The following is a 16,985-nucleotide window of genomic DNA, read 5'->3' on the forward strand; positions in this document are numbered from 1 at the left end:
CTTGTTGGCAGCCTTTTCTTCCTGTATCTCTCTCCACTGCCCTATGGGTGCTTCCTGAGATCATGTCCCTAAGAAACTACATTCAAAGCCTTGCTTCAGGATCAGCTTCTGGGAGAACCCAACTAAGACAGATACCTTCAATCATTTTACCTCTAACAAAATACTCCTCCACATGAGCATGTGCTTGGGCTTGAAATGCAATGAAAATGAACCACTGCCATTAACTAGAATTTTCTGTGTGAAGTCCAGGCACTGCCTGAGTCCCTAATGAGTCTCAGAGAACCATGAAGAAGGGCATGTCTCTTTCCTAGATGAGCATGGTTTGGTTTTCATTTAACAGAGTGGCCTGTCCTGAGCATGGTTGATCCACCTACATTCCCAAGGCCCCTGTTAATTAGACAAGTGATGTGCAAGCAAAATATACTTTTTAATTAAGGCTTCCTTGGCAATGCCACACAGGCCAACTATGGTCTAATCCAAACAGGAACCTTCACTCTTTAGCATCTGTTCTACAACATCAAAGCACTCCCCCTACAGTGTGGCCCATACTGTTGGAGAGGCATTTCTCCAACAAGCCTAGGCATTGTGAGAGCCTTGGTCTCCCAGGTTCTCATTTGTCTTTGTCTTTCCAATCATGGTCTCCAGAATTACAGTGGTTTCTTCATACGTCTCAATGCTCTCAGCTGAAAACTTCTCAATGGATTCCATCACTTCCACCTTCTTATATGCCAGAGTCCTGGGAGGGCTTCTCTCTTGCAGGCTGCCATTCCTATCCTCCTGACTTACAGATCCACCCTGACTGGCCCCAGGCCTTTGTGGTGGGGGTGCAGATGGTCCCTCTGGACCAGGTGTGACCACGAGACAAGGCCTCCTGGGCCCTTCCTCCTCATTCTGACCATGTTTCTCCCTGGAACCTTTCAGCTCTTCAGTGTTTATCTCCTTGTCTGCAGTATGCTGACTGGGTGGGCATGGACTCCCCTGTCCATCCTCCAGAGGCGGGTGGGGCTGCTCTGGAGAAGGCTCCACAGCACTGTCGTGATGCAGAGAGTCATCCTCAATGGAAACAAGTACTCTACCCTTGGTCGGGACAGCCAACGAACAGAATCCAGGGTCCGTATAACTGGCATCCCCAATGACCAGCACGTACCGCCCTTTAGTGTAGAGGTCAGCTGTGGGCTCGGGCTCTTTGGGGCTTCTCACTCTCTCCTTGACCATCTTGCAGAGCTTCCCAAAGGCTTTGCTTATCTGCCCTCCATCAGGCATGTCCTCTGAAGCTCCTCTTGGAGCAGGAAGACTTGCTTCTTTATCCCCTGATTCAAGCTTAGATTCTCCTTGTTCTTTAACTACCACCTGCATCAGTTCTCTGTCTTCCAGACCTTTCAGTGGTGCACTTTCCAAACTTTCATCTGCTCTGTCTTTAGCTATAATCTCCTTTTTCCTTGGAACATTCTTGGGGAGGCCTTTTTGTCTTAGTTTTGCTGTTGTTATATCTTGCACAGCCCTGGTGAGACCTTAAAAAGAAATAAATAGAATTTTAAAATAAATGGGCAATGAATCAAATACAACTGTAAATGAAAGAGGAAGAAAACTGGTGCATTGAAAATTATGCTACCTGTCTTAGGGACCAATGCCTAGCATGAGGGTGGGTTTACTATTTATGGGGCAAAGCCATGGGGAAAGAGGTCTAGATCTGTAACATCCATTGCCCATGTTAATACCCCAGCTCTGCAACCAATTGTGTGACTTTAGACAAGTCACTTGACCCCTCTGGGCTTGCAGAAGAAAGTGAAGATGCTGCTTATTCTGACTCTCACAGTTCCTATTCCACCGGGTACAACTTGCTGAAGTACATGATTCTACTGAAATAATCCTTAGTGGGAGCAACACCTCCTCCCCACCCCAAACCCCCTTTTGTAGTGGCTACTTGTATCCACAGACTAGATGATGGAAATCTATTCCATAAAGTTATTCTCACCTTGGACTTCCCCAACGAAGGGAGGACAGCAGAACTGTCTGGGCCTCTAACATATTCAAAGTGGCTTCAGGCATGGGAATCATACCAATACACAAGGTTGATCTCTTGTTCCACATGCATCCCAAGCTAAATAAATCTGACCTCCCCTTAATTAGCATCCCCTGCAGCCTGGGTAAAAAGGGGAAGCAATGCTATTACATTAAGAATTAAAAGGAACCCCTTATTCCCAAGTCCATATTTATTTCCTCAGACTAGCTAAAAGAAAAAAACTAAAAGTTTAAGAAAACATACAAAATAGAATGCTGCCTCATCCATGAGGCTTTTCTGCTTCACTTACATGGTGATTTTTTTAAATTGTCTTTATTTATTTATTTCTTTTTAGCGAGAGGTGGGGAAGGGAGGAACAAAGCAAGGGGGAGAAACATCAATGTGTGGTTGCCTCTCCCATGCTCCCTACTGGGGACCTGGCCCCCAACCCAGGTATGTGTCCTGACTGGGAATCAAACCAGAGACCTTTCAGTTCACAGACTGGCACTCAATCCACTGAGCCACACCAGCCAGGGCAGTAATTTTTTTTTAACTTGTTCATCCCAAAGATCTTCTCCATCCCCTCCCTCTGTTAAGTATAGGACTAGGCAATGTAAGGGCATCTAGTGTGACTCACGATGAGAGGGATGAGAGGGCAGAGTGAGCAGGAAATGGCAGAAGGGCCCATGAAGCCATAAGGAATGAAGGGATACAGAGAGGGACAAGTCAAAGAGAACCAGCGGAGAGCAAATATTAAAGAAAGGGGTGCTTGCAGGACCAGCTACAGAATTTCAGGGTCTCATAAAAAAGGAAAAGGCAAGTCCCCTCTTCAAAATGATTAAGAATGTCAAGACACTGATAGCAGAGAAGTAGGACCAGTGTAGGAACCTTTGTGAGTACAGCACCACGTGCATAGGCCACGCAGCCCTGACATTGGCCCTGAGTGTCTGGGGACCAGGAACTGCTGCCCTTTCTGATGGTGTTCTGATTTTTCTAGCTCTGAAACCCCATTTCCACAAATCTCTCTGAGCTTCCTGAGACACAGGGACCTGAAGGCACTCTAACAGTGGAAAACCAACATTACCATCTTCTCTTCTCCCAGAACACGGTGTTAGTTCAGGACTGGAGAGGTTTAGCTGTGAGATGACAACCCACAGGTGGATGAAACCATCCCTGAAGGACCAAATGTTGAAAGCAAAAGCCACACTTGCCAACCAAGCTACCTCTGTTCAGTTGCAAACAGAAAAGAAAATGAACAATTATTGAGCATGTACTCTGCTTCCTATTTGGGGATGGCATTCCCAGGGTGGTCTGTCCCCCAGTCAGATTTTTCTCCTGTGAACTGTTTGGCTCAGTCCCTTAGCACCTATAGGCATACATCAGAGAGCGGGAGAAGGAAACCCCACCTAAAAGTATTTAATTTCTTGATAGACTGGGAGGAAGCATAAATGTTAAGTTCAGGAAGAAAGCCACTCAATTTTTTCCCATTTTTTTCAAGAGCAGAAAACAGCAGAAGCCAGAGTGGGGAGCATTACCTTTCCCACCAGGTAGAGGGCTGAGAGAGACTCCATGGCCTATAGTGAACAGAGTGACGGGTGTTTCCATGAAGACGGAGCTCAGCCTGGCAGAAAGAACCAGAAAGAGGTGGTCAGCACCTTTTATTCATCAACCCAACAGATGGTTAGGGGTTAACAGAGGCCCTCTAATATGAGCAAAAAGGAGAAAAGCTTTCTCTAGATCAAACTTCTGGTCAAACACATACACATTTGCACACTGGATGAGGGTGTAAAGGAAATAATACTTTCTTTGAGCTCAAGTCATAAACTGTGAAACACATAGAAAATTTTAAAGTGGGGATTGCTTATAATGTCAAATGTCACTTCTATGTTGAGCAGGGTTTTTTGTTGTTGTTATTGTTTTTGCTTTTGTTTTAATAAAACAGTGGCCATCCCAGGCTGAAGTATTTAGAACAAATATCTCCAATTTGTTTTGTAAAAAGAATATTCATTATATATAAATAAAGAGAAAAATGTAAACAACTGGTAAATCGGAGTAAAGAGCATTCAGGGGTTCCTTGTTTTATTCTTGCAACATTCCTATCAATCTGAAATCAGTACATTAAAATTAGAAGTTATACACAAACCAACAAAGGTGGTTTGTGGATAATTCACAGTAAGGTGTACCCAGTTACCTTATTGTGAAGCTCTGCCTCCAAAACAAAAAATTTCACAAGGACATTTAAACACCTGTTCAAGACTTCTTTTCATAAATGTGTGCATAAAGCATTCACTGAGACAAAAACACAATTTGGAATTATGCAGGATACATTGATCATAACGAGGGAAAAAAATCTTGCTTTCCTGTTAAACATTCAAGTACTCACAGCCAAGACAGAAAACCCAGAAAAAAAGAAAGAACCATTCTTTGTGGAGTACTTTGGGTGCTTCTATTTTAATTCACTCTAAAATATCAACAAGAACAAATCAAAGAATCACAACTTAGTAGAGAATAAGAGGTCTTATATGAAGTGGCGTCCCCCAGTCTTCTTTCTGGTGATAATTTCAGATATAAATATGGATATGAATATCCACACAGCCATAGATGTAGGTGTAAATACAAATAATGTGGCTGTAGTTACTGATGTACATGTACGTGATGTAGGTGTAGAGGCACATGTATACAGAAGTGTAGGTATACATATAGATATTGATGACATATCAATAGGTACAGGCGTGGATGATGCAGACATAGACATAGATGATGTAGGTAATACAGATGTGGGCATAAATGTACACACACACATGTAGATGGTGCAGATCCAGATGTAAATGTAGACGTAGATAATGTAGAGTAGAAGATGTAGGCACAGGTAAAGCTATAGATATAGATGATGTACAGATACATAGAGACAAAGATAGAGATAGACAGGTATTTATTTCCCAACTCCAAGTGAGTGGAGTTCAAGCCACAGCTCCATCATGGACAAGACCAGGTAGCATGTTAATGGCCACCTTACAGACCCAACCAGGTGGTAAAAATCATGCTGGCAGCAGCAGGAACAGCCCCAACACTCAGAGCACTTGTGGAGTACAAGGCACTGTGCTAGGAACCTCCCCTGCAGCATCTCCTTAAACACTCCTGCTCTCCCTTATCTACTATGTCCCCAGAGACCTGTAAAGAAAAAAGTAGCCTTCTCTGTGAGGCCTTTTCTGACTACCCACTGGAAATTTCGAAGACCCACCATCACCCCATTTCCTTTCCCTCTTCCCTGCCATAATCTCCTCCACAGCACTTGTCATAGGTCATCCTCCCCATTACAAATTCATTCATTATCTGTTGTCCCCACTAGTACGCAATCCCCATGAGGTCGTGAATTTTTGTGTTTCACTCCCTGCCACAACTCCACTGCCTAGAACTGGCACACAGGAGGCACTCAACAAGAACATGTGGCATAAGTAAGTGAGCAGCATGGAGAGAGAGGCAACCTCTCGGCTGTGCCCCTCTGTGACCACACCTGTTGCCTTCGTTCTCAATGATCCGATGATACCGGCCCAGCTCATTCTTCAGGGTTTGCTGGATGACCACCAGCTGCCGGCAGTCATAGGAAGACTTCTCCAGGCTCTTCTCAGTCTCTTCAATCTCCTTCCGCAGGGTTTCAATCCGTTCATTATACAGCTGAATCTCATCTTCATAACACTCATGAGCATCTTTAATAGCTTGTTCCAAGGTCACTGTCTGTGGGCAGAGACAGTTGTAAGAAAACCCATCACAGCATCTGATTTAAGACCCACACTTGGTGGAAAATTTGGACTCAGCGTGTCAAGTTTTATTTATTTTGTTTGCTTATTTCTTTTCTCATCAGCAATGGAATAATTTTGGAATCATTAAGCCAAAGAGGAATGTACAAACTGAGCTCCCTCTCTGTACATCTGCATCAGCACCCAAAGGCAGTTGTTATTTCTACTTTACACGTGAGGAAATTGAGGCACACAGGTAGTGGGATTTAGACCCACCTGTACAGGCTAAGATACTTCCAGAAACCACAGACCCTGCTGCCTAGGCCTCCTCCTAGCTGTAGGCAAGCAGTGTGCACACACACACACACACACACACACTCCAAGGCCCAGGGAAAACTACCCCTCCCCACTGATTGACAGGCAAGCACCACCAGCCTGCTCTCACAGAAGACACAGGTGATTCAGTGAGACCCCCATCAGACCCCTCCCTACATGTGTTCGCTTAGCAAACTTTAAAACCATAAATAGTGTTTCCAAAGTGCTGTCACAAATTGGAAAATCAGAAACTAGGAAAATGTCATCCATAATCTTTGGACCATCAGGACAGCATGATCTTTCTTGTATCTCATGACTTGGTGGTTGGCTGCTTGCTGTCCTGCGACGGAGTCGGTGAGAGAATCACCTGCCCTGGTAGGGAGGCTCCACAGAAAACTTCCAATCTGTGACCAGCACTGGTACTCTGCGTGGTTCTGCCTAAGTAAACCAAATTTCTATAGTCCGGTGAAGTGCTGACCAGAGTTATAAAACTGGACTTATGTCCACATCAATGTGGTCTTTATAGCTCAGTCATTTAAACTATTCTTCAGGAGGAGGGGTGTTTAGGAAAAATAGTAAGAGCCCCACTTTCACCAGCTCCAAGGGGGCTCAGGCGATGCCTCTGACATGAGCAACCTCAGCACAGGAGTGGGACACCATCCAGCACCAGCCTGTCTGTTGGAGAATGAGACACAGACCCTCCTTGTAAGGGCCCGCAGTCTAGTGGGGGAAGCAGCTCAGGCACAGACACATGCCCAGGGCATCGTGGAGCACACAGAGAGGCCCTGTGGCACTGAAGAACTTAGAGAAGGCTTCCAGGAGGTGGTGGAACTGGTCCTGGGTACTAAAGAGGAAAACGAATTCCCAGAAAGAGGAGAAGTGATGAGCAAAGGGGCAGGTGCCAGGAACTGCAGGAGTCAGAGAGGCAGAGGAGAAGAGACAGCAGCCCACAGCCAGTCCAGGGCTCCTTGGAGAAGAGCAGGCAAGTGAATACCGGAGAGAGGCAGGTGGATGGTGTGGGCCATGTGGCAACTTGAACTTCATCCTAAGCTTGGCAGTAAAGGTTGAATAAAAGATTTAGTGTGCAAGCACAGCTGTGGGGCTTGCCTTTGCACAGTAGGGGTAGACAGGGACCCAGGACAGCACTTCACAGTGAGCCCTATCTGGCGGAGTGACCTTCTGCTTCAGTCTTCTTAGGGTCCCAGACTCCTTTGGGTCCAAGATCTTTTTTTTTATGGGGAAAGGGTTTTTATTTTTTTATTTTTTATTTTTTTATTATTTAATTCTTGTTCAAGTACAGTTTTCTGTCTTATATGCCCAGCCCTGGCCCCCCAGTGCTCCCCACCTCCCTCCCATTTCTGCCCCCTCCCTTAGTTATTGTCCATGTGTCCTTTATACTTGTTCATGTGAGTCCTTCCCCTTTTTCCCTGTGATTCTCTCCCCTCTCCCCTCTAGACCCTGTCAGCACATTCTGTATTTCAGTGTCTTTGGTCACATTTTGCTTGCTTGTTTGTTTTGTTGTTTAGATTGCTGTTAACGGTGATATCATATGGTATTTGTCTTTCACTCCCTGGCTTATTTTGCTCAGCATAATGCTTTAAAGGAAACAAAAGAAATCCAGTATCCTTTACTAATTATGCAGTCTTACCTTACTATACCTACCACTAGGTGGTGCTAAGGGACTTCAATGAAAATATATCTTGCTAATTTGAAGGTTCACACTTTCCACATAACAATTGAAATTTTTTCACTTTCCTGTCAAGGAAATTCTCAGTCACGGCAATTCAGGGAACCAGAAGCAACTGCCCTTTCTCTTCCACCTATAAGAAGTGCCATCCCCAAAGGGATGGGTGCTATCTCTCATCCTGTGGACCAATGTTCTCAAACTTGAGCCTGTGCAAACACCTAGAAGGCCTATTGAAACAGAGTTTGCTGGGCCCCCAGCACAGAGCTCCTGGTTCAGAAGGTCTGGATGGGTCCATGAATTTGCAGTTCTGTCATGTTCCCAGGTGATGCTGATGCTGCTGGTTCAGAGACCTAACCATGAGGCTGCTGCTATGGAAGGTTCTGTAAGCATCATATGCCCTAACTATAGACAGAACCAGCTGCCACAGCCCTGCCCAGTTGGAGCCCCCAGGCTACAACGGGCTCTCCCCACCAACCAAGTCCGGCAATCATAGCTGGCCACACCACCAAATCTGTCTTTGAGCACTCAATTGAGTTACTACTTTGTGAAGCCACTAAAATCTTTTTAAAACTGGCAGAAAGCCAGCCATAAACACCTCCTGACTAAGGCTGTGGTGGGACCAAGCTAGACACTCAGGTAGACCAGATGTCGAAGACTCTGACCCAACCTGGTACCCACCTTGCTTCAGTGGTCTCCAGGTGTGGTTCCTGGACCAGCAGCAACACCCAGAAACAGACATGCAAATTCTTGGGCCATACCCCAGTCCTATGGAGGCAGAAACTCGTGGGTAAGCCCACACACATCTGTATTTTAGTCAAAGCTGATTAGGCAAAATTTCAGTCCCCGTGACCTTTGCCCTTTGGTATCTCCTTCATGAATGTTTCTGACGCAACAGAAGGCACTTTGCAGATGTTATTAAGGTGCTTGATCAGTTGATGTTAAAAGAATACAAAAATTATTCTAGCTATTTCTAATTACATGAGCCCTTAACAAACAGAAGTCAGAATGATTAAATGCACAAGAAAGACTCAAGGCACCATGGCTTTCCAGATGGAGGGGGCCATAGCCAAGGAATGTATGTGGCTTCTAGAACTCCTAGCCAATGGCCAGCAAAGAAATAGGGTCCTCAGTCCTACAGGCACACAGAATTGAATTCTGCCAATAACCCAAATGACACTGGAAGCAATTTTCCCCATGAGCCTGCAGATAAGGGGGCCCAGGCAGGCCAACACCTTTATTTCAGCCTGTGAGACCCAAAGCATAGCAAACAACCAAGCCTGCCCAGTCTTCTGACCTTCAGAACTGTAAGATCAAGGAGTGCTGTTTTAAGTCCCTGTATCTGTGGTAATTCATTATGGCAGAAAGAGAAAACTAATATAACCTGTGTTTCACTAGACCCGCTACTAGAGTTTGCTACAGAGTCCTCCCTTATCCGCCAAGGGATACATTCCATGACCCCCTAGTGGATGCCTGAAACCACAGATAGTACTGAACGTTCACCTTTTCAATTAGAGGAAGCACTTTACAGCTTCTCTTTGGTGTATCCAAATTGCCAGCATTACTACTCTTGTGCATTGGGACCAGAATGAAGTGAAATAATGGTTACTTGACCACAAGCACTGTGATATCAAGCCAGTGGATCTGAAAACCCTGACAGCTACTAAATGACTAATGGATGGAGAGCTCACAGTGTGTGGAAACACTGGACAATGGGATGATTCACATCCTGGGTGGGAGAGGGAGGGATGGCACAGGATTTCGTCACACTACTCAGAACAGCACTCAGTTGAAAACTTATGAGTTGTTTCTTTCTGGAATTTTCCACTTAATATTTTTGAACCATAGTTGACTGCATATAACTGAAACAGTGGAAAGTAAAACCACAGATGAGAGACTACTGTATTTAACATAAGCACATATATTATTATATAGGATATGACTTGTCTCTATTTTGATAACTGTTTCAATATCATTGGTTTCCTTTTAATTGTATCTACTTTATTGTTATTATATGCCTTTAACATTTTCTGAGAAGGGGTCTAGGGGCTTCACCAGACCACCAGTGGGGGGCACAGCGCAGAAAAGAAAAAACAACATCAGAGTGAAATGAGTAAGTCTTTGTGCAACAACTGCATGTGAAGACACGTAATCAACCAGAGTTTTGTTTCATATTCTCAGAAAGTAGGTTAATCCTTTATGAAATGTTTTTTTGTTTTTGTTTTGTTTTGTTTTGTTTTGTTTTTTAAAGATTTTATGTATTTATTTATCTTTAGAGGGGAAGGAGAGAGGGAGAGAAACATGAATGTATGGTTGCCTTTTGTGTCTCCCCTGCTGGGAGTTGGCCTGCAGGGAACTGGACTACAACCCAGGCATGTGCCCTGACTGGGAATCGAACCACGATCCTCTGGTTCACAGGCCCGCGCTCAATCCACTGAGCTACACCAGCCAGGGCTGAAATGTTTTATTTATACATTAAACAGCTATTCATATATACATAAAGGAAGAAACATTCTTTTGCCCTGGAACTAGAATTCACCACGTTAGGCTGAGGCCTCATCTTTCTCAGAATCTGGGAGAGTAGTTTTTCATCTTTATGACCAGGGCCACAGGAAGCAACACATTTTACATCATGAACCATACATGCTATACAAATATGTGTGTGAATTTGAACAAATACATACATTTAAATGCACATACATATTTATTTAAAACAAGGTTTCACAAGACAAATCCTATGTTTTTACTTGCCTTGCACTTTGTTATTTCTTTACCATCTTAGTCTGATGTTGTCAATTTCTTTTTTAATTCCAGTTGATTCTTCTGACTTCTCACACACATGTGTGTGTGCATACACACATGTATGTACATATACATAAATATGCATATATATACACAATTATACACATGCATGTGCAGGTATACGTTATGCATACATACCATAGCTACACAACACACACACCCTTTCTCTGTACCCTTTCAGGACCTCAGAAGAAACCAAACACTACCAAGTCACCAAAATGGTGTGCCACAAAAACAGGATTGAGCCCTGGCTGGTGTGGCTCAGTGGATTGAGCCCGCGGGCCTGCGAACCACACGATCGCGGTTCGATTCCCAGTCAGGGCACATGCCTGGGTTGCAGGCCAGTTCCCAGCAGGGGACTCACAAAAGGCAACCATACATTGATATTTCTCTCCCTCTCTCCTTCCCTTCCCCTCTAAAGATACATAAATAAAATTTTAAAAAAAACAGGATTGAGTTTTTCCGCTGAGTTCAGTTTTCAAAATGAGATTCACCCAAATAAAAGGCAGGGGTGGAATTGTGAACTTTCTACTAACAAATTCTGAATAGAGCAAATACTGACACAAATGCCCTTTACTAGGTCTGTAATCAAAACCCAAAGGGGAAATGTTTTGTCTTGAGAAGAGAAACAGAAAGCACAGATTTGAGGAAGTGTAGGATAAAAATCCCAACATGTGTCTATTTCTTCCTATTTTTAAAAACAAGTTTAAGTTTAAACTAGGCAAAAGGCAGATGGATTATGCAGATGGCCTTACCCTTGGTGGGTGAGGGGTTGCAAGGGGACCCCCCACCGAGGGGCTGAATTAGTATGACCACTGTTTCCATTTGCCCAGGACTTTTCCAGTCTGCATCCTTGAGAAACCCCTCAGTCCAGAGCAAAGCAGGACAGCTAGTCATCCTATTCAGAATGTTTTTCCAGCTCTGTCCACTGGGCACATAGGTATGTTAAGTTTCTGAGAATCACTGAACTGAATACGTGTGTACTTCCGTGCATGCACCAACATTGAATAAAACATGCTATAAACCCTGACTCACATGTGTGGCTGAATGCTCAACAGGAAACAGCAGACAAGAGGATACGGGGCCTACCTGGGCCTGCAGCTCGGCTCTCTGCGCCTGCAGGAGACACAGTACCTCCTGGCCCTCCTCCAGCTGACCCTGCAGTACGGCCACCTCTCGTTCCGTCGGGAGCTTCTCCTGCACAAAGAAGGCCAGACTCAGCTCTCATACTTGGTTCTCATACTCATTTGACAAATGAGGAAACTCACAAAGGAAAGGAGCAAGGACAGTGTGGGGCCCTGTTATATTCTGCATGTTTATGCCCCCCCCCACACACACACACAAATTCATATGCTAAAGCCCTAACCCTCAATGGGATGGTATGTGGAGGTGGGACCTTGGGGAGGTAACTAACTAGGTTAGGTAAGGTCTGAAGGTGGGGCCCCCAGGATGGGATCAGTTAGTGTCCTTATAAGTAAAGATGCCAGAGCGCTCCTTCTCTGTGCTATACCACAGAAGGGCCACCTGAGGACATAGCAGAAAAGCGGCATCTGCAAGCCAGAAAGTCAGTGCACACCAGGAACCAAATCTACCAGAACCATGATCTTGGACTTGCAGCCCCAGAACTATAAGAAATACATGTCTGTTATTTGAGTGACCCAGTCTCTGGGATTTGTTACAGCAGCCCAAGCTGACTAAGACAGGCCCACTGTGGCCACTGTTAACACCTTTTCATTCCATCTGCAACATCTGAGCTGTTAATACTGTGAGTGTAAGATGTGCAGAGATAGTGTTGGGAGAACTGTGTTTTAGAGCTGGTAGTGCCACAAATGGAATAAGAGATTCTGGACAAGGCACCTTCCCTTCCGTCAAAAGGAAAACTTAGAACACAACTTCTCACTGGGCTCTGTTCTCTGTGTCTGTGCAGACAGCACAGTCAGTCTGAGCCTTAAGCCACTGGTTGTGCTAAAATGTCACTGCTGCACAAAGCAGAAGTCAAGGGGATCGAGGGAAGCTGGGGGCATGGTGAGGCAGCCGCACCACCTATCGATGCTCCATGGAGTGTCTTAGAAGGGGATCCCTCAACATCTCCACACTCCACAGAGCAGGGACCTGTTTCCAGCAGGCCTATCCATACTCTATTCAAAAAAGTCCAAATAGCTTTATGAAAGCCTGACTACTCAAAAACAGTGCCATGTGACACAGAGCGTAGAGCCTCACAGCCAGGTAAAATCAGAAACAAGCCTTTTCCCAGTGCACCCACGTTCAAGGACACACGTTTCAATCAATCCCCGACTCTCCAACACCCTGCAAAGTGGCTGGAGCAGCAACATACACACAAAGACAGAGAAAGACAAACATGCTTAAAGGGAGGAAGTGAGAGTCTGGGCCTGTGGCCTGATCCCACGGGGAAGGCAGAACTTGAGATGCAACTGCAGAAGGACCTTCTCAACTGTGTGTCCTTAGTTCTGTGCTTCTCAGTGCATGAAGCAATGCATGCTCTCGATGGCTCTCAGTCGCTCTCAGTCTATGATTGTTTGTGTCTGTCCTATTTGTGTGTCTCAGTCCCCATCTCCCTGCCTCAAAGATGCAGACAAGAGCGTGGCTGGGAACAGAGTGGGGTGTCATCCTCCTGTGTACCAGTAGATGGAGGATATACACCACACCATGAATTCTAGACCTGCAGCCTCAGGAAGGAGGCAGACCCAGTGTGAATGTATACACTGCCCACTTCCAGCGCCCTGCCTGCTTCTCGGGCCCCATCTTCCTCACTGCCCAGCTCCTGTTCATCTCACATCCCTCCCCACAGCTGCCCACAGGGCGCCTCTCACATAGTTGTCCTTTGGATAATTACTGAAGAGGAAGGAAGACAGCCCTGCAGCCGTCAGCTGATAGCTGGCACTAACTGCCAGGCCACGACGCTCCCTACTATAAACTTATAAACCATGCCACCCCCAGTATCTAGAGACGTCACCTGGGCCCATGGAGGAACAAGATGGAAACAAGGCCCTTTCTAACTATCACTGAGCTCAGACTAAAAGACCTCTATACAACCACAAAAACGGCCAACTGTCCATTCTCCCTACTGACACAAGAGATGCTGCTCAATCGCCAAGTACAGCTTTAGCCACACTCCACTCCTCTGCCACCTTGATAGAAATGATCGAGACAGTCATAGGACCAGCCCTTCCTGAGAGCACCCAACACAGAGCAGGGCCCTGCTTACCTGACCCCTCCCCACAGATCACACAGGATGTCCCTCAGGTCTCCACAGTGTACACCCTCCTCCCTGCAGTGGAAGATGAGCTCAGCTTCATGGCGACACAGGTGAACACCCAGTGGCCTCCGGTTAGAGGGTACTGACATTGTGCTTATTGACACAGTAACCAGTTAAGCTGTGTTTCTATAATTAGCAGCACTAATTACATCCTCATTTTCTGAGCCAACATGACAGACATTTTCTAGGACACCAAAAAGAGTCGATGAAACAAACCTGAAAGTCACCATTTAACTGTATGCACAGGTTTTAAGCTAAGATTAATAAAAAAAAATGTAATGCTTTCTAAATCTTTGTTTCTCCACCTTTAACATGCACATGGATCCCTAAAGATCTGGCTAAAATGCAGATTCTTATGCAAATTATGCATGTTTAACAAGTTCCTAGGTGGTTATAGTAAACACTGATGATCAATGATGCTCTCAAAATAGGTCCAGTCTCTATAACCTCACAATTCAGAAGAATTTTGTTACAGAGGAAGATGATATGATTTTAAAAGTGTGCTCTGGTGTAAAACACCTTTGAATTACAGGGAAAAACGTGTTTGCAAAATAAAAATGAGGTATCTGGAGAGAAGTCGCTGACAAAGAAAATTAAGGCTTTAGGAAAGGCTGCTCTGGGCCTTTGCAGCAGCCTCGGTGACATCAGCTGAAAAGAGGCGGACCCTGAAACGAGCACTAGTGGACAAAAGTATTGGAATGAAGGCCCAGAAAAGTAACTTTCCTGTCTCTTGGGAGAAACTTGACAGAGAGTCTTCGAAAGCAAATTTGGGGATTTCTTTAGCTTAGATATTAAAAATTTTAAGTTAAAACCCAAGCAGTCAGCTACATTAGCCCACTAGTTCTACAGGCAGTGTGTGGTCTGGCCAGACTCCCGGGCAATTCCAGGTGTCAGCAGGGCTGTGATGCACTGTCTAAGCCACCCTTACAAAAAAAAAACCAGAACCCTATCAGCTGACCTGTCCACAAATCCCTGTTTCAGAATACTACAAAGGACAGAAAAAAGGAAAAGATGGCATTAAGTTTTAATCTGTATCCTTTTCAGTGTATGTTTAAATGTATCACATTATGTATCACAAAATCCCTAAAACTCATTAAGAAAAAAAATACACTAGCATCCTGTTGAGCAGCTAGACAGCTGAGTAAAGAAGGAATGTGGAACACTATGTAGGGAATAATGTTTTACATCCAAATCCCCATTTTTAAAAATTTAGCTTCAATAACCTCTACCCTTCCCCAATAGTTTTTAAGCCATAGACTTGCATGATCATTAGCAGAGCCAGACCTTGAAAATACAGTCACTATAATCTGAGTCTCTCTGTATTCAAATTTTATGGTCAAACTCATAAGAGGGACAAGAAAACAACCCAATTTAAAAGTGGGCAAAAGACTTGAGCAGATATTCCAACAAAGAAGATATAGAGATGGCAAATAAGGACATGAAAAAATGTTCAACATCATTAGTCACTAGGAGAGGTAGTTGAAACCTCAGTGAGACGCACAACATATCTATTAGAAGAGCAACAAGCAAACACAAATAAATACCTGACACACCCAGCAGCATAAGCGACCGAAGCAACACAAACTCCCAAACATTGCCAGTGGGCATGAAGCACGCTCCACTACATTGGGGAACAATCTGGCAATTTCTATCAACTATACATGGAAGAATAGTCTGGGATTTTCAAGAGAAAACTCCTAAGATAATGGTCAGGGACACAGTTTAGATGAACTCAGATGTCTAAAGGGAAGTGCTCACAGCCTGAATAGGAGAACAAGAGAAAACTTCTAATGTGAATGTGAAGTCGGGGTAGGGAGGAGTCAACCCACCACAACTCTGCGCTATGGGACCTGCTGTCTCTCCCTGGATGTCTGTGAATTAGGTCCACAACGCTGTAAGAAAAATCTCCAGATATGTTTTCCCTATAGCCTGGGTTCCAATTCTTACCTCCTTCATCCCATCCGTAATGGCAGGTGCTTGAGGAGTGGTCTGGATGATCTGCTGCAGAATGCTGACATAGGTCTGAATTTCCAGAAGATTCTGTCAGAGGAAAGAAAGCATTCTCATTAAAACCTGCACTCCCCGAGTTTCTCCTTCGAAGACTAGGTGACCCCAGGGACGAATGCTTTCACATGTTCTCCTGTCACAAATAGGACAGGCCATGATCTCCTCACAGGGCATCTGACATCTTCAATCTTCACAGGATCAACAGGGCAGATGAATAAACTGAGGCTTGGTTTATTTACTTCACCATTTCCCTTCCATTAAGTGGATGCTTTATTGCTATCTTCATAGAGCCCTGCAGGCAGGAGCATGAAAGAAAAGCAGAAATGCAGAACAAAGAAGCCCCAGAGGGTACAAAGAACCCTTTCTGACCCCCAAACAGGGCAGTGTTTCAAAGGACAGAATTTGGTCAGTTGGGCCAGCTACTTACACCTCCTAAACTCAGGCTCTACTGTGAAAGTGGGTTATCTAAAGAGCACCTATGCCCAGCTGTGTGCTGAGGACTAATACTGTCTCTCAGCTGTGCCCCCTCCACAGCACTGCCCTGGGCCAAACAATGGTTATCTTGTTCAGGTTCCCAATGGGTACCCATTCCCAACCCAGGCCAGAGACTAGCTGGCACAGGAGTACAAAAGACCTACGCTCTTGCCTCAAGGAGGGAACAACCTTGTGATGTGACTCATGATCCAGAGCCCCCAGCCTTGTGGTGGAATCAAGCCAAGGCTCCAGCTGGACCTGGGCCCCTGCCCAGTTCCTACCCCTGCGCTGTCCTACTCTGCTTCCTCCTTCCCCTTCTCCTGGGTTATCTCCACCCAAGCAGCAATCACACACACAAAAGAAAAATCACCACCTTAGGCTCTGTTGATGGAGAAAACTTGATCTAAGACACTATCTCATGAGGCTGCTGTTGGGATCCAATGAGATAATGCATGGAAGCATCATAACATGAATGCCAAATGTTGTTGTTGTTGTTTCTGTTGTTAATGGCCCAGAAGAACATTTTTAGCTGCTAAAAACTGCTCCCCAGGCACTGCTCCCAGGATTCCAGAAAGTAGAGCAGAGGCAGGAAGGCAGGAGAGGAGGAGGAACCAGACTGAGGGAAAAGTTAGAAAAAGCCAAAGGGAGGGGAACATCCCTTCGGTGCAAAGCAAGAGGACTGCCTTC

At 45.0% G+C, this 16,985-nt stretch overlaps 1 protein-coding gene across 1 annotated transcript in view; it reads right to left on the reverse strand.

Moving 5' to 3' along the window:
• Positions 1–408: 408 nt before the first annotated feature.
• Positions 409–16,985, reverse strand: part of BFSP1 (beaded filament structural protein 1) — a 33,741-nt gene continuing 17,164 nt past the window's right edge. Inside the window, exons 4-8 of the mRNA XM_037043085.1 lie at positions 15,765–15,857; positions 11,630–11,737; positions 5,517–5,737; positions 3,538–3,623; positions 409–1,511 (exon numbers count right to left, since the gene is read on the reverse strand). Coding sequence (XP_036898980.1) covers positions 577–1,511; positions 3,538–3,623; positions 5,517–5,737; positions 11,630–11,737; positions 15,765–15,857 — 1,443 coding nt within the window. The 3' untranslated portion in view covers positions 409–576. The remainder of the gene's footprint in view (positions 1,512–3,537; positions 3,624–5,516; positions 5,738–11,629; positions 11,738–15,764; positions 15,858–16,985) is intronic.

This window comes from Sturnira hondurensis, unplaced genomic scaffold, assembly GCF_014824575.4.
Source record: "Sturnira hondurensis isolate 20B ecotype Veracruz unplaced genomic scaffold, ASM1482457v3 Scaffold0003874, whole genome shotgun sequence".
NCBI lineage: Eukaryota > Metazoa > Chordata > Mammalia > Chiroptera > Phyllostomidae > Sturnira > Sturnira hondurensis.